This window comes from Ceratotherium simum, chromosome 24 (genome assembly GCF_057802395.1).
Source record: "Ceratotherium simum simum isolate JZ-2026a chromosome 24, ASM5780239v1, whole genome shotgun sequence".
NCBI lineage: Eukaryota > Metazoa > Chordata > Mammalia > Perissodactyla > Rhinocerotidae > Ceratotherium > Ceratotherium simum.
Window position 1 is genome coordinate 37843854 of NC_141923.1, and position 26640 is coordinate 37870493.

At 49.0% G+C, this 26640-nt stretch overlaps 1 protein-coding gene and 1 pseudogene across 2 annotated transcripts in view; one reads left to right on the plus strand and one right to left on the minus strand.

Moving 5' to 3' along the window:
- Positions 1-26640, plus strand: part of SPTB (spectrin beta, erythrocytic) — a 109882-nt gene that overhangs the window by 46458 nt on the left and 36784 nt on the right. For both annotated transcript variants that reach the window (XM_004426243.3, XM_004426242.3), the window contains exons 2-13: positions 125-323; positions 16622-16773; positions 18016-18189; positions 19209-19300; positions 19696-19776; positions 20059-20174; positions 20626-20738; positions 21569-21756; positions 23395-23512; positions 24177-24335; positions 25239-25541; positions 26270-26420. In XM_004426243.3, coding sequence (XP_004426300.3) covers positions 176-323; positions 16622-16773; positions 18016-18189; positions 19209-19300; positions 19696-19776; positions 20059-20174; positions 20626-20738; positions 21569-21756; positions 23395-23512; positions 24177-24335; positions 25239-25541; positions 26270-26420 — 1795 coding nt within the window. In that variant the 5' untranslated portion in view covers positions 125-175. The remainder of the gene's footprint in view (positions 1-124; positions 324-16621; positions 16774-18015; positions 18190-19208; positions 19301-19695; positions 19777-20058; positions 20175-20625; positions 20739-21568; positions 21757-23394; positions 23513-24176; positions 24336-25238; positions 25542-26269; positions 26421-26640) is intronic.
- Positions 12491-12603, minus strand: LOC147913929 (U2 spliceosomal RNA; annotated as a pseudogene).

Sequence of the window (26640 nt, forward strand, 5' to 3'; positions counted from 1 at the left end):
GATGGCACTGTGTGCTGCTCCTGCAAGGATCTACTCCTGTTGGATGCTCTGAATAAGTTTCCCCTGAGAAAAAGTCCAAGGGGGTGGGAGCTAACCCTCTGACTGTGTTGCTGTCCCCCCTTAGGGACTGTTCCATGAAGACTGAGGCAGGCGTAGCTGCTGAGAGCCTGCTGACATGACATCGGCTACGGAGTTTGAAAACGTGGGCAACCAGCCACCGTACAGCCGGATCAATGCCCGCTGGGATGCCCTGGACGATGAGCTGGATAATGACAACAGCTCAGCCAGGCTCTTTGAGAGATCCCGGATCAAGGCCTTGGCAGGTACCGTTTGGGGTTGTGGGGGTTAGGGGAGCCGTTCTCATAATCCTGAGATTCACTCCCCTCCCTGCCGGTGGTGAATCCTCTGTGTGCGTTGGCTTGAGCCCTGGCAAGGCGGTGATGGAGATTTGGCTGCGTGGCTCAGGCTGGGCCCCTGGGAAGGGAGCACAGGCTCAGGTAGCCTCTGCTGTCACGTGTCCCCCACTTCCTCCCAGGCAGGAGGTGGTGCCAGGTGGGCCCTGCCCTCTGCCTCTGTCCTGAATGACCTGTGGCCAACGTCAGAAGTAAGAGAAAGTCTGGGTAAAGGAGTGTCTGAGGGGCTGGATGCTGGGCAGAGGTGCGTGGGGCCTCATTATGCACCTCGATCTCCTGCCTGGTCCTGGATTATCATCCTCTTTGTGGTCCCAAAAGGAAAGAATGATTTGATAGGAAATTGAGAACAGATAACATCCTCCCCAAACCACCTCAAAAAGGAGGATTTTCTGGACTAAACCTCTTATCCTTAAACTGGAATTAGATTTTTACTTAAAAAATTCATAATAGATTTGTGTGTGTGTGTGTGTGTGTGTGTGTGTGTGAGTGAGTGTGTGTGAGGCGGGGGGATGGATCTTAAATCTCCAGTGGATATGGCTTCTCCTCCTCCTGCTGGCTGAGATCTGATTCTTGGGATTTTTTTTCCCCACCAATCCCTGTGACCATTGCCTCCTTGGAGCCTGGCCCAGGGTAGCTATATTCTGACCCTAAGTCCTTGGCCAATAAGGGAAGTTGGAGTTATATGGGTGGTGTGGGGGTAGGTGGATTCCTCCACCTGCTCTACCAGTGATCAGCCCAAATCAGACTTGTCCCCCATCATTGATTGTTCTCATGTTCTGCCTTGTAAGAAGGGCGCAGCCTTTCCCGTGAGCACTTTCTGGAGTGCTTCTGCCACCGCCCCCATCGCTCACGGCCCTGTCTGAAGTTCATGGTCGTACTCTTCCACTTCCCTCCCTCCACTCTGCTCCCAGATGGCTTGGTCTCCAGTTTGTGGCATGCAGGGCTCTAGGTCCCTCTGAGATTACAATGATCTTGCACCTCAGGAGTGTCTGGGCTTCCCATCCCTGTAAAAGGAATGGGGTGTCTCATTCCCCTGTTGAGGGGGGAATCCACTCAGGCCTCAGCCATCACCCTTTGTGTCCTTGTTCTTTGCAGGAAACTCCCTTTCTTCTTCCTTCATCTCCTCCTCACCCCCCCTACCCTGCAAATCTTTCCTTGGTTTTCCTTTGGGACGTGTAATAGCACCAACCCCTTGCTTCTGCTTATGTAATTTTAATCTCTTTAAATAGCCAAACTCGGAACCCTTTGTCTTTGCCAGTCTGGTTTTACCTTCTTTCTCTTTCGTGCCGGCTGGATCTGGCCAGGGTGACCCTGGTGATACAGCTAGAGGGAGAAGGGTACCATACTCCATGAGGTTTGCCAAAGGACAGTTTGAGAAGTGGGACTGTCTTTTATGCAGGGATCCTTTGATTTGTTTCACAGATACCCTCTTTTTTAAGAAACCAAGGTAATTTCCATTCTAACAATTATCTGTTGTACCCCTACTATGTGTAAAGCTAAATGCCTAGCCACACATGAAAGTGAAGGGGGAACTGCAGAGATGAATTCAACCTAATATCTGTCTCTAAGGAGTTTATGATCTATTAGGGAAAATGAATGATGTTCATAATTAATTAGCATGAGTAGAACTAGAGAAGAACTGTAGGAAAGGCACATAATTAAATAGTGATGAGAGAGCAAAGAAGGAGATGCAGGGAGAATTAGGGACTCGCTTGTGGAGGAGGAGGCCCTGGGCTGAGGCTGGAAGGGCACGTGTGATTCTGACAGGCCAATGGGCCAAGAGTTTGTCCAGTTGGCCTATATGTATGGTGGTCAGATCTGATGAGCAGCCTGGAAACTGGTGGAAATGGGTTGATTGGGTCGATCAGGACAGAGCCTTCGCCAGCCTTGCCTGTTCCTCACTAAGAGTGTGCATCTTATCTACCAAAGAACCTGAAAGCGTCCAGGAAGAGGGGAACCACCGAGTGTGGAGTTGCATGCCCAGATCTTAACGATTCAGAACATCTGGCTAACGAGTAAGCGTGGAAGTTTGGAGTCCATTCAGGATTTTTAAAAACAAACAAAAACCTAAGCAGCTGACTGACTTTCCTCTACTCTGAGTGACCTGTGAGAGAAACTAAAGCTTTGAGAACATCCAAAGTAGAGTGGCGGGTGGACCCATTCTGGTGGGTAGGCAGAGAGGAGAAAGGGAGCACCAGTCTTCCCCAGTTTAACTTCCTGACATTTTTCTCTTCAGTACTGTCTCTGGGGCTGCCTTGGTGGTCTAGGCAGGGTCAGCCTTTCCAAAGACACTTAGGAAGCAGAAGCTACCTTTGGGCCTGATCATTTCAGCGTGCTCCACGGCCACCCCCACTCCTAAGAGTATTCAAGCAAGGAAGGCATTCAGTCCTGTTTCTTACAAGATGGTGGTGATCTTCATTGTAGATATGTGAGGTAAGGTTGGAGAGATTGGCCTGGCATTTTCTTTCTGAAATTGAAGGTCCTGGAGTGAGGAGGAAAATGTCACAAGACCCGGAATCAAGTCCTGGTGCCACCTTGAATACTGCTTCTGTGGAGGATGGTCCAATCAATTGCCTATTTTATAAAATGAGGACAGTAGTACTTTCCCAAGGTTATTGTGAAGATCAAGTAAGATAAAGTTTATGGAAGCTTTTTATTAATAATAAAGTGCTGGATAAATGTTAGTTTTTGTAAGAAATTTTCTTAGTAATAATAATATCTTTCTGTCCTTTCTCTTCTCCCGACTTCAGACATTCAAGATCATGAGCTCAGGCACTGTCCCAGTGACCTTGGCCTGTTCTAGGGCCTGTTTCTTCCTTCTTAACCCCACCCTCCTTTGTCTTAGAAGGCCTGAGTTGGAAGAAAGAGCCAGGAACCAGGGAAATTAGGCTAATGCTTGTGCTTGGAGCTCTTGGCTTGGTCTCAGAGACCTAATGCCCATGGGGATGAAGCTCTATGCCCTGTAGGGGGTGCTTTCTCCTTAAGGCCATCCGAGCCGGGATCCCAGCTGTGTCTCTGCCATCCAGCTTGGTGACCTGGGAGGCCCAGGAAACCAAAGGACAGTGAAGCCTTGTTGGGTCTCTTCCTGGTATGGCAGCTCCTCTGGATCCTTCTTTACTTAGTGACCCGTGGTTAGAAGACTTGCATTTGGTTAGCTGGACTCCATCTTTTCTGCCTCTTAAGTCAACTTCCTCTCAGCTCCAAAGGAAATATTCCCTGTTCTGCCTTTCAATATTCCAGCTCTTCCTCCCTGGACTGAAATAAACAAGCCATCTGGTTATTCTGCGTGGAAACTGCCACGTTGGTATACAAATACATGACCTCTCTCCAGAATGAATGACTTCAGATTTGAAACTGCAGATCAGCCTGACTAAAGTGAAGGGGGAGGTGGGTAAGAGAATGCTGCAGAAGGCTCCTGGAAGGGGATGGATTTGACTTTGGCAATGCCACGGGGAGGACTGGGGGCCCAGCAGGAATATTTGCCCAGTAGGTCCCTGGGCAGATGTTAGCCCTCAATGTCAGCCTCTAAAGCTGACCACACTTCATGAGGTTAAGAAGCCCGAGGCTTCTTCCTTAATCTTTTTTTTTTTTTTTTTTTAAAGATTTTATTTATTCATTTTTTTCCCCCCAAAGCCCCAGTAGATAGTTGCATGTCATAGGTTCACATCCTTCTAGTTGCTGTACGTGGGACTCGGCCTCGCGTTGGACGGAGAAGTGGTGCCTCGGGGCGCGCCCGGGATCCGAACCGGGGCCGCCAGCATCAGAGCGCGCGCACTTAACCGCTAAGCCAGGGAGCCGGCCCCCGAGGCTTCTTCCTGAACAGGGGGCAGTTCGTTCTCTGCTTTGATGACTGCCTCTGGCACCTTCCTACTTTTTGGATCTGCTTTGAAGGATTAGAGGAAGGGGAGCAGCTGAAAGGCCAAGTTCTTATCCCTTCAAGAGGTTCCAACCTTCGTGTTTCAGTAGCAAGGCTCCCAGTGTCTCCTGGAGCCACCTCATTGTCGCTCACACCCCATTGCCTGTCCGTCCCCTTTTCATACTGGGAGCCATTCGGTAAGCATTTGTGGCTGTCTGGATGAGGGATGAAGCACTGCAGGCTGCAGGGAATTTACCAGCCGGAATGCCCGCCCTCTGTGCTCTTTCCCCTCCTCCCGGAGGAGGCCTCCCCCTGCCTGCGTGCCTCCTGGCACCAGGTTGTGGACCCCAGTGATGGGGTGAGGATACTGCCTCAGGGCAGATGTGGCCCAGCTGGAGAGGAGGGGGAGGAGGAATGCAAAGGAAAGATAACCTGAAAAGAAAAAGCCTGTGCATTAGCCTCCTTCCTGCCCCTGCCTCACACACGCACACAGCTTGGCATCCCTGCTTCCCGAGTGCCGCCTGCTGCGTGATTTCCAACTCCTTGGCGCACAGAGGCATCTGGAAGGTTGCAGTGCAGAGAGCAGCCCAGGGCCTCCTGAGAAGGCCTGTGAGAAGGAGAGGGACCAACATGTCCTTTACCTTCTTTGGCCTGTTGAATAATTGCTAAGGGATAGACTACACAGAGCTGCATTTTTAAAACAAAGTGCACAGAGTTGTGTGGCCCACTCTGGTTCTGCCTTTAAATCGGAATCCAAGCAATGTTTCAACCTAGAGCCACGCTGCCTTTCTGTGTTCTCTCTTTGTAGCCTTCTTACTAGAGATGAGACGAGGCTGAGAGGCAAGGTTGGGTAAGGACAATTCGGAGGACACAACAGAGCAGGAGGTGCGCTGCAGGCTGCGTCCCTGTGCTCTGGAGCACATAGTTGCTACCACTTGGAACCTTGAACATCTTCCAGACCCTCTGTGCCCAGGCCCCAAGGTTAAGTTCTGTGACGGGCAGGTATTCCATCAGAGCCTTAGGACGGTGGCCTTCAGACCCTGCTGCTCCCTGCCCACCTACCTTGGCTCCCCGGGAACTCCCCAGAGAGGGTCACACGGGCTCCCTCCTGACTTTGGTGGCAGAGGTGCTGCTGGGCCTCTCCCTGGGCCTCCTTCCACACCTGCGCCAGGCTGACGCTGAGCCCAGGTGTCCCAGTTGCCTGAGAAGGGCAGGATTCCACCACGGGGGGGGGATGGGGTCAGCAGCTTCTTGGCAGCCTGTTAAGTCGACAAATTCAGATGCAGCTGCTGGAGACCAAGGCATCGGTGTTAATGGTCCGAATGTCTTCTTAAGCTACCTGTGAGAACAACGATGGTATCATTAATGAGAGGTTTTGAAAATGTTTTCAAAACCTGAATTGGAGTTCTATTTAGGGACTGTATATTGGGAAAATATACTATTCATGAAAATATCTGTAATCATCAGTAATCATTTTAATGTACTGTCAGAAGAAAAAAAATAATTGGCTCAGCAGCTTTCTCTTGGATATAAGCCATTTTGAGTTTCACCCCTCCCCCAGACAGGCCACGGCACAGACAACCCTTCCAGGCGCAGTTACCTGTGCACACAGACCTGCAAGAGAGGCCAGCGTGCCACCTGCACTGTGTGGTCCAGGGCAGTTTCCCCTGACCAGGACATAACACCTTCTCCCATTGTCCCCTCTCCCCTCTTGATAAAGGCTTGTCTTCCTCCTTGAGAACACTTTGCAGAACCAAGGCTGTTCCCCTTCTCTGGGTGACTGCTATCTATTATCGTGAAGATGCTTTATCAAATATTAATACACCGAAGTTAATAATAAGACTCTCTTCCCTCCCCATGCGGTGCAGTCTGAGTGAGCCACGTTAATAACCTCAAAGATGGAGATCTTTGGGACATTCCTGTGGGCTGTCAGCTTTATTCCCAAGGGCAGGCTCTGACACCAGGCCTTGACTGTGCTTCTGGCTCCTGGGAGCAGCAAGCACCCACTCCCCCACCCTCCACTGGATGCTGCTTGGCTGAAGAGGTGCCTAGGGTGTTGTTTTCAGAGCATCTGTAGCAATTGTTCATGTTCCCTTTTTATCATGTCACTGAGAGAGAATGACAGGGAGGCTGGTAGCAGCCGAGTCTCTGGGAGAAACTAGATCAACCAGGGGATCTCGTTTTACAGTCTAGTGAGAGGGAAGCAGATCGAATAATCACGTGTGCCTATGTACACACAGACATGTGCATAATGACAAACTACGGTAAATACTATGAAGATTTACTGAGAACGAGAAGAGCTTATAACATAACCTGCAGCTTACAACTCATCCAAGGGTGAGTAGGGGCTTGTCTGAGTGAGAGCATGAGGGGAATGTTGGGTGGATGTGGAGGGGCAGGCAGGAGCCACTTCACAGAGGTCATCTTCAGGGTCCTGGCAGGAAGCAGCAGGAAACTCAAAAGGGATGGCTGAGGAGTTTAATGAGGGGATTATTTGCAAAGGAGTGGCAGGGTTGAAGGGTCAAAGGGTGGGAGCCTTTAGCAGGGAGAGCTGTGAGCTCTCAGAAAAGGAGCTGTAGTCTTCAGTAGAGGGCCAGAGGGATGGAGTCACTTCCAACTCCTCAAAGTGCTTTTCACAGGGAAATGACATGGTTACGTTTGGGTTTTTTTGTGTGTGTGTGAGGAAGATCGGCCCTGAGCTAACATCTGTTGCCAATCCTCCTCTTTTTGCTGAGGAAGACTGGCCCTGGGCTAATATCCATGCCCATCTTCCTCCACTTTATATGGGACACCGCCACAGCATGGCTTGACAAGCGGTGCATCGGTGTTCCCCCCGGGGATCCGAACCGGCGAACCCTGGGCCGCCGCAACGGAGCGCACGCACTTAATCACTTGCGCCACCGGGCCGGCCCCCATTCAGGTTTTTAAAGGTCACTCTGACCTCAGTGGGGAGAACAGGTTGTGGGGAGGCTGTGCAGAGTCCAGGAAGGAGAAGGTGGCAGTGCAAGCCAGTTTGGTGGCCATAGCTGGGGAGAAAGCGGTCCATCCCGGTGATACCATTCTTCTGTCCTCCTGCTGCTATCACAGGCTTCCCCTAGGTAGGTGACCTTGGCCAACGCACTTTTCTGCTCCTCAGGTCCTCAGTTTCCTCATCTGTAAAATGAGGGGCTTGACCCAAATGATGCGCGAGGCCCTTCCAGCTCTGGCAGCCTGGGAAGAAGCCAGCTGTGGAGCAGTGCTGACCCTGTACCACTTTACCCAGAACCGTGGAGCTTTGCTTCCCGGCTTGTGAAAGGGAATTGATCCTTTTTGGCAAATCAGTGGATTCTCCAGAAATTCTCTTTGTTCATTAAAGTCTAGGCCGAGGCTGAATCCGGGACCATCTTGACCTCTGGCTCACGTGCTCAGCCTGTGTGATCTCTCCGTGCAGACCACCTGCATGCATGATAACAGTGCTCCGTGTTTGTATAGCTGCCTCGTGCTCTGGGTGCTTTTTACCCAGGTGATCTTGTTGGTGCTTCAACCACTCTGAAGTACGCAGAGGATAGCTATTACCATCTGCCTGTATAGACGGGGGAAGTACACAGCAGGAAGTGTCAGGACAGGACCAGAATCCCAGGGTTTTCAAATCATCCCGGTGCTGTTTGGGCTACAGCTCCCGGGCCCTCTTGAATGTCCTCCATGCCTGCATTATCTCCTCCTTTGTGCCCCACCTCAGAAGCCCCTTCCCATATTTCCTTCCACTGCCAGCCTCTTGAGCCCCTTTGATCAAAACCCTGAATTCATTTTTACTTCTGGCTTATAGCCTCTAAATACTGTCACCTGCCAGGGCCAGCTGATTCTTGTTCTGTGGTGTTGTCCAGATCAGATCCTGTCATTTTATTTCCATAGTTCACATGTCAGTGGGGCAATGTCACCTAAGCAGAGACTTCTGCAGTCACCTCAGAGCTGGTTTCCCTGCTCCGCCCTCTCACCTGTCCAATCCCATTTACACAGGGCAGTTAGAATCATTGTCCTCCGACAAATTTTTAATGAGGTATTGCTTTACTTAAGAACCTCCAGGTGCTTCTTTACCTAGAGTATCAAGTTCAAATTCCCTACACTGTCTTTCAGCTTCTTTCCTCCGGGTAAGTTAACTGCTCCTCACCTTCAGCCCCAAACACAGACACTGTACACACATGCACACACACACACGCATTTGCCAGTTTCCACTTCAGGGGCTTTGAACAAGACCCCCCTTCCTTCTCTGCTATCCTAAAACTATTATCATCTTGAAACCTCAGGTCAAAACTAGCCTTCTTCAAAAAAAATTTTTTTGATTTATACTGGTCTATGATAATTTGTTTTCTTTCCCTGTAATATATAAAGACCCTGTGTTATTTAAAAGATAGTAGGATGATTACTTTTATATCTTGTAAACATTTTTATTACACAAAAATATATAGTGCTAATAAGATTAGAAAAGCAGAGAAGAGAAAACTAAAGACATTCTTAATGTCCCATAGAGATATTTTAATGCCTATAAATATATGACTGTGTATGTATATGTGTAAATTTTGAAATGTCATCTGTAGTATTATAATCTTAGAACCTTTTTCTCTTAGCATATATTATGAATATCTTTTCATGTCAGTAACTATGCAGATTATTATTTTAATGGTTGTACAATCTTTGTATTAATTCCTTTGTATTAATGTACTCCAGTCTAGTTAACCAGCATTTAGCGTTCAACTCTAATCACTTTTACAGTCAGTCTTAGATGCTCTATTCTTGTGTTTGCAGGTATGCAGTAAGCGTCCTGAAGTTCTCTCTGAGAATCAACCCAGCTAGATTTTAAATCCTTAAGGGCAGGGGAACCATGTTTTAGAAGTTCATAGTACCATTGTGATGAAAGTTGGTTGGTTGAAAGAAAAATTTCTCCCCAAAGTTAAACCAGAAGAGTAGAATTTGTGCCACCAATGTCATTTATGATGTGTCCCTGAGGGTCTGCCTCTGTGCTAGGCTTTATAATTGATTCTCATCTGTATCATCGAGGTTTGTCACAAGCTCATGGAAGTTAGGTATTGCTCACTTGGGTTCCCTAAGCACTTGGCTTTCTGGCCTGAAGAGGAGAGAAATCCCAAGTTGTAAACTTTGAAAGGGGTCAACATTAAATGATTGTTTTCAGGCTCAGGCTAGTAGTGGTCCATGGGCCTCCCATGGTACCATTTCTCTCACTTGTCTTCTGACCACCTCGCTTTACCCGTAGCTTAAGGCTACGTGCTGATAAAAATGCAGGCTTCCTCTAAAAGGATACCTTTTAAAATTTTCATCAGTCATTTATTCCTCAGGGTTTATGAGCTTTATATCCTATTTTTCTTCATGACATCTGTTGTTTATTATAAAAGTAATAAATGTTCACTGCAGAAATTTTAGAAAACGTAAGCAAAAAGAAAAAAAAACGTCACCCACAGTCTTACCACCCAGCTATAACAACACCCAGCTTTAGCTTTTTTCTATGGATATAGGTCTACAAAACTAGGGTCATATTATGCCTGTGATTTTTTTGTTGTTGTTGAGGAAGATTGGCCCTGAGCTAACATCTGTTGCCAATCCTCCTCTTTTTGCTTGAGAAACATTGTCACTGAGCTAACATCTGTGCCACTCTTCCTTTTTATGTGTGGGACGCCACCACAGCATAGCTTGATGAGTGGTGTGTAGGTCTACACCCAGGGTCCGAACCCACGAACCCTGGGCTGCAGAGCACACAAACTTAACCACTATGCCACCGGCTGGCCCCAACAGGCTCTTATTTTTAAAACAGCCCCACTGGGGACTTTTGATGACAAACTTTTCAGAAGCCCATGATGTCAGGAGGTAAAGCAGGTACCAGAGTGGGCGGGGCCAGTGGCAGGTGTGTGGTTGCCAAGAAGGGAGGAGGGAAGGTGAAGGAAGAGGCAAGAGGCAGCCTGCAGAAGGGAAAGAGCCTTGACCCTGAGGGGAGGCTCTGTGCTTTGAAACTCTTGTAGGGGATATTCAGAGGGCAGGAGCTCAGAGTAGCTGTGCAGAGTCAGGGAGGCAGAGTGGACCTCGCTCCCTCAGGACCCACGGACCTCACTCCCGGGCTCTGTCCCCAGGAGGTGGCGGGGGGTGGTGGTGAAGGGAGCGCTCCGTGCCTCGTAAACCTTCTCCCTCCCTGCCTTCTACTCTCTTGTGGCTCAGTGGTTAACCGTGCTTGTGATTTTAGTCTGATGAAAAGTCCCTGAGGCAGGGCACACAAAGGAACTGGGATATCTTGGAGAGAGGGGGAGAGAAAAACAGTTTAATATTTTCTTTAGGAAAAGAAAAACTTACTTGTTTCTGTACTGCATAAGTAATATATGCACCCAGCGGGCAAAACTCAAAAGATATAAAAGGGCAAATAATAAATTTACTCCCACCTCGATCCCCCAGACACCTGGTTCTTTCCCCATAGCCAGTGTTATCAGTTTCTCATGTATCTTTCCGGGAATATTTTATGCATATATTAGCAAATGGTCTGTATGGTATTCCCAGCTCTTTTCATCATCATACATTGTTCTATACTGTGCTTGTTTCCAACTGTATTGAACATGTATATATGTATATTCCAATATATCTTGAAGATTGTTTTATATTAATACATAAACAGTCTCCTCATTCTTTTTACAGATATATAGTATTCCATTGTATGGACATATAATTTTAATTTAAACAGTCCTCTATTGGTGGACATTTAGGTTGTTTCCAATCTTTTGCTATTTCAAAAAATACAATGAATAACCTTGTACATAGACAATTTCCTAAATGTATAGGTTTATCTGTAGGATAAATTCCTAGAAGTGGAATTACTGGGTCCAAAAGTATGTGCATTTGTAATTCTGATCAGTCTTGCCAAATTGCCTTTTATACCCTCTCCAGCAACATAGGAATGCTTTTTTTCCCTTGCCAAACACGGTATTTTATCAGACTTTTCAATCTTTGCCCATCTGATAAGTGAAACACAGTATCTTGGTGTACTTTCATTTTACTTTTTGACTTTTAGCATGAAAAATTTCAAACCTACAAAAAAGTAGAGATAAAAGTATATGGATCATCACCTAGATTTAACAACTTATTATTTTGCCATATTTGCTTGTCCATTTGGGGTTTGAAGTATTTTTAAAGTAAATTGAAGATCATCATGACATTTTACCCCTAATACTTTAGTACGTATCTCTGAAAAACAAGGACATCTCCCACCTAACTGTAATACCATTATTTCACCTAATAAAATTAACAATAATTCCATAATATAATCTAATACCCACTTACTATTCAAATTTTGCAAGTTGTCTCAAAATTATCTTTTATGATTAGTTCATACTAATTAAGGACCATGTATTAGATTGGGGGTGTGTGTCTGTGCTTTTAATTTGTACTCCTATTATGAATAGCTTGGACAACTTTCTACCCATCTAAGAGACTTTTATCACTTTTTCTTGTTAACTCTGTTCACAGTCCTGTGTCCATGTTGCTGGATTGTTGGTCTTTTTCCTTATTAATTGTAGATGTTTTTTACATACTAGGTAAATTTGCCCTTTGTGATGTGAGTTACAAATATTTTTCCTCATTTGTTTGACTTTGCTTATGGTATTTTATCCCACTCCAAATTTTTTTTAATGTAATTGGACTTTCAATCTTTTATTTTATGGCTTTTGGATTTTGTGTCAGATTTAGAAGGCCCTTCCCTACACTGACATTATGAAAAACATTTTGCCATGATTGCTCTTGGTATTTTTATGGCTTCGTTTTTTAGATTTCAATTTTTGACCCAAATGAAATTTATCCTGGAGTATGAGATATGAATTTAATTTTTCGTGGATGGCCATCTAGTTTTGTCAACACCCTTTACCCAATAATCCATTTTTCCCCTTCGTATTTGAAGTTCCACCTTTATCAAATATTAAGTGCCTGTATGTGCTGGGGACTATTTCTGTTCCATTGATGTGTCTGTCTCTTAATGTGCATGTACCACACGGTTTCATTATTATAACTTGATACTGTGGTTTATCATAGAGAAAAACACCTGGGAAGGTTGGTCACCCTTTATTACTCTTCTTTTTTGGAATTTTCCTAGCTATTTTTTTTTATTTTTCCAACAGATTTTTTAATCGTTTGTCGAGTTCCCCCCAATTAATTATATATTTATTATATATAATATGCAATTATATAATTAAATTATGTAATTTAAAATAATATTAAATGTATAGATTAATTTAGGGTAAACTGACATCTTTATTAAACTGATAAGAACAGATGCTACACTTGATGTTAGCCAAAAGGCTGAGAAGCGATAAAACTGGCATCTTTATGATATTGTTTTCCTGTTTGAGAACTGGGAGTGCCTTTCCATTTGTTCAAATCTCTTGTGTGTCTTGGAAGCCTTTTAAGGTTTTCTTTATATAAATTTTGCACACTACTTTTTAAATTTAAGCTGAAACACTTGGTCTTTTTATTATCATTGGGGGCCTTACGAGTTAATGTTTCAGGAAATGATCCTGCCACACCGTCAGTAGTTCCTTTGGCCTCTAGGATTAAATCGAAACTTTTTAGACTTTCATTCAAGGCTTTCACATCTGGTTTAAAACCTCCTTTCCATACATTTTCTTCTCACCTATAGCTGCGCAGCAGCCCCTAAACAAGCTCCATCCTTCATGCCTCTCTGCTTGGGTGCCTTCTGTCTCCTGTCCCCTCCTCCTCTGCAAACCAAAGTGGTTTTCTTCACAAGCCCTCCTTGACTGCTCCACCTAGAAATGACCTCTCTCCTCTTACTCCTGACCATTTATTGTATGTGCCATTTACCTGGTAATTAATCCAGTGTTATCTTGTGACAATTTTTGTATTATTAAAATGAACTGCCCTTTATCTCTTGTGTGGCTGCAGAGTTAACTGCTTGTGGGTTTGTGTCTTGTTTCCTCAGCTAGACTGTGAGGCCCCTGGGGAATATGAGCCTGCCCTGTGCTTCCTACCAGCATCTGGGACGGGGCCCTGCACATCGTAATGGTGGTAGCAGTGACGACAACAGTGATAGTAATGTTTACGGCCAGGTTTCTGTGTGCCAGGTGCTGTTTTAAGCACTTTCCATGTATGAACTCACTGATTAGTGGATAAATATTTGAGAGTTTTGGTGTTGTGGGTTTATTTGACCTCAAACTAAACCTTTGAAGGGGTGGTAAAAGAAAGGTCACCCAGCCACCCAGACAGTAGTTCTAGCCGGTAGTTCTGGTCAGAGAGGAAGGTGAGTTTTCTGGGGGAGGCCCTAACGTGTAGGGAGGAGTGAGGATGTCCACAGCCTGGGGAGGAGGGAGAGAGGAGCAGACAGGAATGGCTTGATGGGGCAGAGGCATGAGTGTTTTCTAAGGTTCTGGTGGCCTTGAGTCAGGCCCTGCTGGTGGACTTGCCTCCTTTCCTGTGCTGGCAGGGTTAGGGCCCTGGAAATAAGGCCCGGCCTCTGGTAGGCCCTTGCTGAGGCCTCTTTTCCACAGGGGGTGCCTGCAGGATGGCCCGAGTCCCCTGGGGACAGCCGGCCCAATGCACAGCCACCTCCTCGGCCTATCCACACCACCAGGGTTCCCAGCCCAGCTGGCTCTGGGCCACCGGCCTCTCCTGCTCTTGGAAGACTCCTGATGGGCCCCTGGGCCGTGCTCGGAATGAATGTGCTGAGCATGCTGATGTGGAGCAGCCGGAGCCAACAAGCTAATGGAAATTAATCCCCACCCCTGGGCCTTTTCTGTCCTTAGGATCATCATTAGTCTCTTGGAATCTTCCCCTTGTCTTAACACTGCAGGGTGTTTCAGGGTGCTGGGGATTCTGGGCAGTTTCACCCCAGCCTTCACATAACAGGCAGCCGGGAGGCCGCCCGCCTAAGCTCTAAACATGCAGCTTTTTGAGGTCTAGGAGGCGGCATTCGTGTGTTGAAAACTGGGGAGATCTAAGGGTGATTGGCATCTGCACCAGTACACGTGCCAGCCCAGCAGGCTAGAATGAAATTCCATGTCCCCAGCTGGAAGCACCTCCTTACCCTTTGCCAAGCACAAATAAATGGGTCTCAGCGCCCAAGTCCTGAAATTTTTAGATTCTTAAAGATAGGAAAAGGAGAAAGGAAGAAAGGACTGTAGTTTTTTGAGACACTTACCTCTAAAGGGGCTCAAAATTTCAGCCCTTTTGTCAAAGCTCTACCACGCCTTGGAAGGGCGAGCCTCTTTAAGAACAGACCTGGTTTCTGGGAAAGCACTGTGCACTGTGGCTGGCACTGTGGAATCTAAACATGCCCCAGAATAGGTGTGATGGCTTTCCGTCTGGTATATCATTAACACTTCAGTTACACTTGGCTGAAGCGGTCCTTGGAATCGGGAAAGTGGTTTCATTTGCTGCCAACAAAAGAGTAAGGGGGCTTTCCCCTGACACTTTGCCCAGAGGCCCAGAATGAATGAATGCCTTCTCAATTTTGTATTTATTTAAGATTTGTATGGTCAGCAGTAGTATTTTTCCTCTTCTTGGAAGTCATGTTTAGATGGCTGTCATAGAATTCTTTATATGTGATGCCAGCACTCCTCGTATTTATCATAGGGTATGTCTGCCGAGGAGAGGACTGTCTATCCTGTCCTTGAATTCCCACCTCCACCCAGAGCCTGGCACCTGATGGTTGTACAGTAAACATTTGCTGAATGAATAAATAAGTGAATAAAGGCTCTGAGTTCCTAACACTAAAATAGCCACACAGTAGGAAAGAATTTGATGCTGTGAGCCTCAGGAACCGCCAGCATTATACCCTTGAGGCCGTGCTGGCTGGGCAACTCTTTTTGTTGTTGTTAAATCAGATATTTAATAATTTAAGAAGCCAACCCTTCCATGGTTTGGGCTCAGCTGAGCACACATTTAACCCGCTCCCACGGCACTGACAGTCCCTCCTGGCTGGGCCACTCTGAGTCTGCCCTGGCCCCCACAAACCCCCACGCTCACTCCCCAGGGATCCTCGGTGGCCCGAGGCCCAGCCACACTGCCGGGTCAACTTCTGCCTGGAATCTTCAACCAAAGTGCCAAGAAGCCGGTTGCCATAGACAGTTCACTAAACCCAGCAGAGAGAGGGTCGCTCCTCTTCCTCTGTTCTCACCCTTCATCTCCATCTTTTCTGGCATTCTTCTCTCTCTTTATCTTTCACCCTTCCCTCTTTCTTTCTGCTGTCTCAGCCTTCTGTCCTATCCCCAGCATCTTGTCCAAACCTCCCAGCCCTAACTAGACATGTTACGGCATTTATTTGCACAGAAGTGCTAAGAGGTACCCTGTCTGAACTGTACGGCATAGGCCAGAAGCCTGGTTTGGGCTGATGCTGATTTGGGGTGGGGGAGTGTCATGTCAGCTTCTCAGGTCTGAAGATGGAGAACCTGCCTGCCATCCTGGGGGTGAGAAAGATAGCATAATCCATGGACAGCCCCCAGCCAAGCCTCCAGGGTCCCTGACCCCATGTGGACCATACATTTCATGTAGTCTCACTATTTCCTTGCTCATCATCTCCTCTACCTACCAGGGGCTCTTTGAGGGCAGGCAGTTTATCTTAGTTCATGTAGCATCAGGCTAGCACAGGCCTGCCATCAATAGGAGCCAAATAAATGTCTATACAGTCAGCTACACTCCAGCTCTGGAGCACCTACTGTGTGCCAGGCTCCAGGCCTTGGGGATATAGAGTGAACAAGACAGACAGACTTCCCTGGGCTCAAGGAGCCTCCAGACTTGCAGGAGAGGCAGACTTCCAACTAATACGAGTATGAAGAGAGATATAAATGAGAAATGCAAATGGAGGGGTCTGGGCACACGGGGGAGACCTGACCCAGGCTAGAGGTCAGGAAAAGCTTTCTGGAGAAGCACTGTTTACACTGACTCCTAAAGGATGATAAGGAGTTAGGTGTAGGGAGTAGGGTGGGGTGGAGGGGCCAAGAGAAACCATTCTGGGCAGAGGGAATATTGGGTGGATGGGTAAACCTGGCATTGGAATCTGAGTTCACTGGCACAGTGGTACAGAGCGTTCTGACGGGCACAGGGAAACAGATGGCTGAATTAGGGGTGTCTTGATACTGTGCATAGAATGTGGTGGCGGAAGTTACCTCTTCATTGCCCCAGTCATGGCACATGGACCCGTGTTGCCAAAAGGCAACACGCTGATCACATATGCTCCCAGGAAGGGGGTAGAATAGATCCCTCAACCTCCTCTGCCGTGGGGGACCTGGGATTAAGGTAAAACCTTCTGGCCCCACATTATTGCACATTGACCTTGCAGACCTCGGGCACCTAACCCAGGACTCTCTTCCCCACCCAGATGAGCGGGAAGTTGTTCAGAAGAAGACCTTCACGAAATGGGTGAACTCGCACCTGAGTCGTGTGCCCTGCCGCATCACCGACCTCTACAAGGACCTGCGGGATGGGCGGATGCTCATCAGGCTGCTGGAGGTGCTCTCTGGAGAGACGCTGGTAAAGCCCCTTCCTATGCTGTGGCTCCTTTCCTGAAGCCCTGTGGCTGATGCTATGTCTTCTCTTTAGGAAAGACATGGTCTGGGAGTATCTCCAGTTCTCATAGACTTCCAAGGTTTCTCCCCCTTCTTTTGGGAGGTTTCAATACGTACTGATATGAGGTGTCCAAGTGGCTGACTGAGTTGTTTGACCTCTTCTCAGAATTTCTTGCCTCCTCCTGGCCACTCCCACCCCTTCATGTTTCTCCCAAAAGCCATACAGAGCTCCTAACTTGCTCCACTTGGGGTCTGGGCATCTGTGCCTGGCCTTCAGTGGGCCCACCCTTAGCCTCCTCATACAGGCTAAGTTGGATTCCATTACCTAGCTGGAGAAATTTGCATCCTTCTTGGAACCAAGAGGAAAGCATGTAAGATATTTTCCTGTGTGTTCTATCAGTCTTACATGTGGAAATTTATTACGGGCCCCTCGGTTGTAACCTGCCTGGCAGTAATGTTGCCCCCGAGGGAGAACCAGATTAAGGTTCATGTTTTGCTCAGTTACTTCCATTGTGACCTTGGGCCTATCAGGCCTATCTTTGCCTCATTTCCCCCACGTGTAAAGTGGAGGGAAAGATAGCTGTACCTGATGAAGTACTCTAAGATCCTCAGGGTTTGAATGAAAAGGTCGCACATTCCTTTCTTGCCTTTTCAACTCCAGGCTGAAGTTCTGCCTCTTACCTTGCATTGAAAGCCCACTAGAGAGAGTGACCACTGCAGCCGTTCAGATGATATGGTTACTCATCAATGGTGGTTCCCTTGAGTTTTGGCTGGGGCCATTCATGGGTGGGAAGAAAGGATAATGGGATGATGAACTCATTATCAGTCACCAAATTAAAAGCCACTGTTGTCACCAACCAGCAGTAACTAGTCTTAGAACTGTGCCTAGCACATAGTGCTCAGTTAACCATCTGTTGTGTCCTTGTGTCTGAATGCCATCTATCACCCACTCAGGAGGCTTTGCTCAGACCCGGGAATGGTACCGATGCACCCTGGTGGTAGAGCTCCAGGTGCTCAAGAGAGGGAACCTCTGAACTTTGCTGAAAGGATGGGGTTGAAAAGTGTCAAGAAGTGAGCATGGGAGTTGGAGTTTGGCCAGGAGGGTTGAGGGTGGAGGCAGATAACAAGAGCTATGTCCAGGCTGCAGCCGCCTCTTGGGTGACTGTGAGTTTCCTCCATGCCCACGGGGGCCAATGCTGTCCCTCAGCCAAAGCCCACCAAGGGGAAGATGCGCATCCACTGCCTGGAGAATGTGGACAAGGCCCTGCAGTTCCTCAGGGAGCAGCGCGTGCACCTGGAGAACATGGGCTCCCACGACATCGTGGATGGCAACCACCGCCTGGTCCTGGGCCTCATCTGGACCATCATCCTACGCTTCCAGGTGGGTTCCGGGGGTGGGGAGGCAGGGTGGGTGGAGGGAGACTCTCTGGGCCGGACAGGGCTCAGGAATCTTACAAACCGCTGAATTGAGTGTGAGCATTTGTGCACGTTCTAGGAGGCTAGAAACCTGTCCTGTGGGACGATGCTTGTAGGAGGGAGTGACCGTCTTCTGCATCGCAAATCGCTGAAGCTCAGGGCGAGCCATTCAGTCAGTAATGTAGTCTTTTGAGGGAGAGGATAGAAATTGGTAGCTGGGCTGAGATCTGGCTGGAAGAACGGCTTTTTATCCACTTCCCCTCACATGTGTAACTTTTCAGTTTTTCAAATAGCTTGATTCAGAAATTGCAAAAACAGTACAGATGATCTGCTTTTATGTTTTTCAGTCAGAAACTTTTCTCTTCCCACCCTGAAATTCAAGGTCCAGATTGTTGGTAAGGAAATTAGAAAGTGCGAGGGAAGGAGAGCAGGGCCTTCCACCTGCTGGTTTGGGGACAGAAAGAACCTAGTGGGAGGGGGGAAGAGCAGGAAGGAAGAAGAGAGCACACAATTCGCGGACTGTAGATCTCATCCAAGTAGTCTTGGGTGTCCAGTCTCACTCTCCGTGGGTGCGTACGATTAAACAGTAATAACAGCAGAATTGAGAAGAATGGAAAGGCAGGAGGTGCTACTAATCAAAATACAGTACCTTCCAACTTCCGTGTTGTTCACGGCCTTGCGGGGCATTGTACTTCCCAAGGAGGAATCAGGGTGTCTTGTCGTTTGGTCTCAGCATCCTGTTAGAATTATCAAGGGAGAGCTGTCTTCTCTGACAGAGGAAGCCGTGCCTGTGCTGTTGCAGCTGACCAAGGCAGGGAAAGAGGCCACTGGGACCCAGGGCCTCAGGGTGTGGTCTTGCTGCAGAGCTGGTGATGCAGATGGATGGCTCTGGAGGCGGAAAGCAGGGAGCCTTCCAGGGAGAGCAGGAAGGCACGGAGCCAGATGTAAATCTAATTCCTCTCCCTCTTGTTCCCGCACCCCCAGATTCAGGACATCGTTGTCCAAACTCAGGAAGGTCATGAGACGCGCTCGGCCAAGGATGCGTTGCTGTTATGGTGTCAGATGAAGACGGCAGAGTATGCTCTGGGAACCAGCCGCTACCACGTCCCTCCTCCCTTGCTCCCCGCAAGCACTGTCGTCCCTAAGGGACATAGACATCATCACCCAGAACTGTAGCAGCTTCCACGTAACTGATGCAAAGTCTATCCTGACCTGATTCTTTGAGGCCTGGAATACAAGATTCCTTTCCAGAGTTGCCTGGGTCAGATGTAGGGTCTGTTGGGTGTGAGTCTCTTGGGCCCACCCTATGGGGGAGCCCCTTTATGTGGCTTAACTGTTGCCCTCATGTTGAAGTGGCTTGAGAAGGGATGGGTCCATACCTCTCCTGGTGTATTGGCCCCTCAGTTCGTACACTTGCTTGGGATCCCAAAAGAATTGATTTTATAGGTCTTAATGTTTCTCTTGGCTACAGCTACCCCCAAGTCAATGTCACCAACTTCACCTCCAGCTGGAAGGATGGCCTCGCCTTTAATGCCCTGATACACAAACATCGGTAAGAAGGAGGGGGCGCTGTGGGAATGAGGCAGAACACGTGGGGGTATTTGGACATGTTGCACTCAACCTGGAGGTTACTGTTCAAGCTTCTAGTCATGCCCACTTTCCCCTCCCGACATGCTGGGGCTCACAGCTTCCCCCTTCTCTGCTCCCATCTCCTCCTTCTACTTCTCCCACTGAGCCACCTGCATCTGCCCAGTGTCTTTGCTTCATGCTAGGGCTGCCGTGTTGGTGGGGGTGCTGTGGCCACACCTGTCTAACAGTCTGGCTTCATCCCCAGGCCTGACCTGATTGACTTTGATAAGCTGAAGGACTCCAATGCCCGACACAACCTGGAGCACGCATTCAACGTGGCTGAGCGTCAGCTGGGCATCATCCCGCTCCTCGACCCTGAAGGTGAGCTGGCACCCATTCCTTTGCTGTAATGGTGGGAGATGGCGCTCACTGTGCTAGAGGGAGTGCCAGACTGCCAGGGCACCTGGAGGAGTCTAGGCCAGGTGCAAGGCGAGCCATGGGCACAGCGAGGGGATGGTGGACGGGCCAGGGCTCCACCCCAGGCCTGCTCTTCAGATCCAGGTTGGTTCCCGACGCTTCACCTGGCCCAATTGGGAGCCCATCATAGTCTTGGGATCTTTCTCTTTTCTTCTTTCATAGTTTGTGTCCTAATATGGATTTCATCCTCTCGCTGAAATTGCAGACCCATTCGTTACTCTTCCATTCTTGCCCCCCTGGTTGTCACTTGGTGCCTATAGTTGAACTTCGTGCAGAGGAACAGGAGATAAATCCTCTGAGCACTTCATTTCTGACTTCTAGTTTGGTCCTGAGAGCACACCCTTTCCCTTTGCAGATGTCTTCACAGAAAATCCTGATGAGAAATCCATTATTACCTACGTGGTGGCATTTTACCACTACTTCTCCAAGATGAAGGTGCTGGCGGTGGAGGGCAAGCGCGTCGGCAAGGTAACCAGCTATTTCGTAACCAGGCTGTCATCTTGTTTGCCTGTTTGCCACACCCAGGCCCTGACTGAGATGCTCCCTTTCCGTCCTAAGAGCTTCATGTCTGGCACCAGCTGTGGTGGGGGGTGCGGATCACCCCCACCAACTTCCTCTGAAGCCAGGCATCGTCAGCTTCCTGTTTCCCAAGCTGAATTCCAAAGCAAGTTGATGGTCTGTCCTGAAAGACGTCATAGCCCACAGCTCTGAGCCCATCTTCCACCCTCAGACCCATGTCTCCTGAACATTCCCACAGGAACAAAACGAGCTTTCATCTGTTGGTTTATTGTGGTTTCAGGCCCCTTAGGCTCCCGTGGTATACGAGGAACCCGCCCCACTGGACAGGCCCTCAGGCCATATTCCTTTCCCCTGCTGGGTCCTAGCTCCTCGAGCGTAGGGACCGTTTCTCATTCATCTTTGGCCGTCTGGTGTTTAGCAAAGATGGTGCCTGGAAGCCCTCAATTTCTAAGACGCATTTTAAAATAAACAAGACCTCGGCCCCTCTAGGGGCTGATGTCCTAGCAGAGCGAACTTACCAATCTTTTCTAGGGTTGAGGGAAGCGGGGAGCTGCTTCTGAGCCCGAGTGGGGCCAGCTCCCTGCTGATGTTGTCATTGCACGTGGAGGGCTTCACCCACTTCCAGTCCACTCCTTCCGCCTTAACGAGTCTTGGGGTCAGGGGACAAACCCAACATAGAGCACTCCAGGGCTTGAGAGCGGGAGCCCCATTTCGGGGGCACCTTGATTGTGGTCCCCATTGCCCTTCTAATGATACTGAGTAATAACGTGATTCCCTAGGTAATCGACCACGCCATTGAGACCGAGAAGATGATTGAAAAGTACAGCGGGCTGGCCTCGGACCTGCTCACCTGGATCGAGCAGACCATCGCTGTCTTGAATAGCCGCAAGTTCGCCAACTCCCTGGCTGGCGTCCAGCAGCAGCTGCAGGCCTTCAGCACCTATAGGACCGTGGAGAAACCGCCCAAGTAAGGCCCTCGCACTCAGGATAGTGGTCATCAGTGGCTGAGAAACTGACTGCCAAAAGCTAGAGCCAGGCTCTGGGCCTTGAGAAGTGTATCCACGAGGCATATCCTAGAGGTTAGGGAGCTTCCCATCTGTCACTTAGTTCATCCCCTCCTTGTCCCCCTGCTCCCAAGCCATCAGCCTATAGGAAATGGGCATTGATGGGTAACCCCCAACTCATAGCCAAAGAAAGTCCTTTCCCAGACTCCTGAGGTGGGGCAGGAGTGAAATCTCAGGCTTCTGAGTCTCTTCTAAGAACCTGTGCTAGACAGTTCCTCTCTCGTCTGTGCACTGAGCTGCAGGTTTGTTTTCTGGTAATGACCTCTATTCTCAGCCCCAGAGCACTCTGTGTGGGGCCTTGTTGATCATCAAGTACATCCTTGTTTTTCTCTCCCGTCTGTCACTGCTCATCAGCAGAGCATTTGGCTGCGTCTGGGGACCTCTGCTCCACTCCAGTGTGTGCAGGGGCTGTGCACGTGTGCACACACAATGCACATCTTGCACAGGCACACACACACATGGGGCATTCCAGCTCGCCCACCCTTAGCTTGTCCAGGTCTCCTGAAGCCTATTTCTAGCTCCTCAGTGGTACCCTCTGCCTTGTTCCTCCCTCTCTCATCTTCCACACTCTTCATTCATGACTCTCAAACAGGGAAAGGTGAGACACAGAGTCTAGAATGCACTATAAACAAGTTATCTGATTTCTGGTCTGACACTAACCCACTTTTAAAGTCCTAAATTCAGTAGAGATAACATCCCCTGTGTGTCTACCAGGCACTGCACACAGGGGTGACATCTCTAGGCTATGTAGACAGTATCCAGAGCCACAAGTCTCTTGAAGTGCCTGAGAGCAATCAGATCTATTAGGCTAGCCTCAGGGTGGGGACCCTGCTTACAGCCGATCCTCACCTGCCACTTGGGGGATGTAGAAGTGGCAAGATTCTTGCATTCATGCATAAGTGTGAAAGCGCCCAGTTACCTGGAGCTTGGACCCTGAGTCCCAGACATCCATTCTGCTGCCAGTTCTCATCTCCTACACCTAAAACCTTCCCGGAGCCCAGCCTTTCCTCCTCCCTGGGAAGCATCTGGCCTTGGGGACTTGTCAGGAGAGCTGGCTCATTAGTACTCAGGTGAAAGTTACTTTCAGTGCGATACATTCTTATGTGGATAACGCTGCTTTTAAGCTTTTACTGACTCAATGAGAGACGGACAAAAGTGCGTCAGAAGCCTTCATCATTTGCAGAACAGGGGAGAGATTCTTTGTATCGATTGGTAAAACTTGATATATACAGGAATTACCAGGTTCCTCCAGTTAGCTGTTGCCCTGTGGAAGCAAATGATAAGTGAACGCTGTGGTGGCTGTTGTGTTTGCTCTGATTTGTATTGTAAAGACAACCCCTGTTAGGTCTCAGTTGGTGAGGATAATAGATGTTTTCACAGGGAAGTAGACCTATGGCTCCTCTTTAGTTTTTTTGTTGTTTTTAAGGGAAATATGCTTTGCTATCCAAGCTCTGAGATGCCAGGATTCCATGCTGTCTTCAGCAAAAAATTTGGCTATGGGAATCTTGACACAAATTTCCTTTCCTCTGCTTTCTTGACAGGTTTCAGGAGAAGGGGAATCTGGAAGTCCTACTTTTTACTATCCAGTCCCGGATGAGAGCCAACAATCAGAAAGTGTACACACCCCACGATGGGAAACTGGTGTCTGACATCAACCGGGTACAGCACGTTTTCCATTACACACTGTCTTGAGTGGACTGAGTTCCTGATAAGGGCACAGGGAGTGGTCACTGGACAGGGTTAAACCAAGCCACTTTCTTTGGTTTTATTAATGACACATGCTGGCAACTTGGGGGTGCTATCTGAACCTAGTTCTTAGAGGTCCAACTCCACCCACCATCCATCAATTCAGCCCCTGTTCAGATGCCCAGAGTCCGTTTTTTGAGCCAGCTTTATCGCCTATTCTCTATTGAACCTTGGGTTTCTTGGAGTATGGAATATTAACTACCTATAACAGGAAGGAGATGCCTTATGACATTTCACAGGTTTGGAGGCTTGACACCAGCTGGAAGTTCAAATAGAATGGAGGTATCCATTTAGTCAATAGGAATTTACAGAGCACCCACAGAGAAAAATAACATATTAGGCCAAGGTTCTGAGGCAGGTTTAGGGGAAGAGGGAACTGGGAGGTCGTGATCAATGCTCCCCAATCTTTGGTTGCCCAGACGTGAAAGCCAAAAGGCTGTTACTGAACTTGAATCTGCCACCACCTCACCCAGGAGCATGATTTCTGAAATACCTCAGTGTCGGGCAAAAGAGATGGAACCCCCAAAGCCAGGTGTTCCTCTTGTGCCCCAAGGATTCTCCTCTGTCCCTCACGCAGGCCTGGGAAAGCCTGGAGGAAGCTGAGTATCGGCGGGAGCTGGCCCTGAGAAATGAGCTCATTCGGCAGGAGAAGCTGGAGCAGCTGGCCCGGCGCTTTGACCGAAAGGCCGCTATGAGAGAGACCTGGCTCAATGAAAACCAGCGCCTTGTGGCCCAGGTAGTGGGGGTACTCTGGGGATGGCAGGAGAGGGGAAGCTTTCCAGGGCCCCCAGCAGTCAGCTGGGCTGCAGCCCGAGCTGGCCTCCCAGCAGCAGCGGGATGAGCCTCTCACAGGCCTTGCAGCCCTGCTCACTGTGATTGGGTGGATCAAGATTCGCGTCTGAGGAAGAGCTCGCCAGGATTACTGAGTCTCATTTTTAGGAGCAACCCTCACAGTCCAAAAATGGGTCTTTTGTGGGCCAGTAGCATCAGCTAAAGCTGGGGTTCAAGTTGACCTTAAACACTCGTCCTCTGGGGAGATGGTGAACACAGAATGCGCCTTGTGTGCGTTAGACGTGCCTTCTGGACTCTGGCCTCTAGAACCATGTCGTATTTCCCTAGCTAAAAATTGACCCCAGGGCTGATTCTCCATGAGAGCATCTGTTCCTTCCCACTTGGAGCTTGGAATCAAATTAAATTCCACCCAGAAAGGGGAAAGCGAGCGTTCTGAGAGATCTGGAGGGTGTGCGTGCACCCCACGTAGCATGGGGGCAGGCTGTCTGTTTATAGCTGCGTGGAGTCCGAGGGAGAAGCCCCTTCCTGCCCAGAATTGGGCAGGTCCACTTGAGGCAGAGTAGTAGTGCCAGCAGGCTTCGAAAGGGCTCCGTTAGTAATAACACACAGCATCCTCACATGTATGGCACAGGAGCAAAATCTTGAGCTTCTTTTAAAAAGGTTCTTGTGAGACATTTAGTTTTTGGAACTGGGCTCCGAGAAGATTGCCTGAAAAAGACGCAGGACTAACTCCTTGGGAATGGGCTTTCCCGTCCAGCAATTGTTCTGAAGGGACCTGCCATGTCTCTGCGTCTGGGATGAGCCAAGGGGAGCCTCACTGAGCTGCCTGTTTTCTCCCTGTGGGCAGGATAACTTCGGGTACGACCTGGCAGCCGTGGAGGCCGCCAAGAAGAAGCACGAGGCCATCGAGACAGACACGGCTGCCTACGAGGAGCGGGTGAGGGCCCTGGAGGACCTGGCCCAGGAGCTGGAGAAGGAGAATTACCACGACCAGAAGCGCATCACGGCACGCAAGGACAACATCCTGCGCCTGTGGAACTACCTGCAGGAGCTGCTGCAGGCCCGGCGCCAGAGACTCGAGACGACACTGGCGCTGCAGAAGCTCTTCCAGGACATGCTGCACAGCATCAACTGGATGGACGAGATCAAGGTGGGCCCCGGGACCACCCATCCCCCACACTCCCGGCATGCCCCTCGGGCCTCAGTGCTGGCCCTGCATTTAGGGTGCGCTTCCTTAGATGCCTCTCAGCCAATCACGTCCCTGAGTCAGAATGGAGAAACTGAGGCAGCACAGTATCTGGCTGCATCTATCGATCGACTGCTTGGCTCACTGGGCTCCAGACAAGTCGCCAGCCCAGGTCCCCTGTATCCCTAGTGATCAAGAAATCTTGGGTTAATAGTAGCACAGGCATCAACCTGTAGGACCCAGAAGAGACAGACATTAATCAGGAGCCTGGAAACTCAGGCCCTGAGTAATCACAATCTGACTGGTTAGAATCCAGACCTCCCAGCACAGGGGCAACCAGGAAGTCTGAATCTCCTCTCCCTCTATTGCAGTGGCTCTCCACTGAGGATACACATCAGACTGTGGAGCTTTCTAAAAATACACATGCCCAGGCCCCAAACCTAGGGGACATGCAGGAGATTGAGTGGGGAGCCTGAGCTGTAAGATGATCCATGAATGATTCTGATGGGCACCCCCAGTAGGAGCTCCTGCTCTGTAGCATCTTCCATATTGAGCTGCAGCCATTTTCCAGCTGCATCTGACTCACCCTGGCCCAGAGACCACGGACACTCCCTTTGGAGGGGTCTCTTCTCCTAGTGTGTAGGTTCTTCACCTCTCTTCGATCCCTCTACCCTGTCTGTCCTCTTTGCCAGGCTCACCTCTTGTCTGCCGAGTTCGGGAAACACTTGTTGGAGGTCGAGGACTTGCTACAGAAGCACAAGTTGATGGAGGCTGACATTGCCATCCAAGGGGACAAAGTGAAGGCCATCACCGCGGCTACCCTGCAGTTCACTGAGGGGAATGGTGAGGCCGCAGATATCTCCCTGTTGAGGCCTGTGGTGCCAGAGCCCCATCCACTGGCTCAGCACTCCAGCACCTCAGCTTGGATAAATCTAGCTTTAGAATTCTGCTTCTTTCATCAACTAATGGTGCAAGAAGGAAGCCTGGGGCATAGCAGAACTCTCTGGAGAGCAGGCAACTGCTTTGGTGATCTATAATCAGAAGGGGTTTGTAAGCACCGATA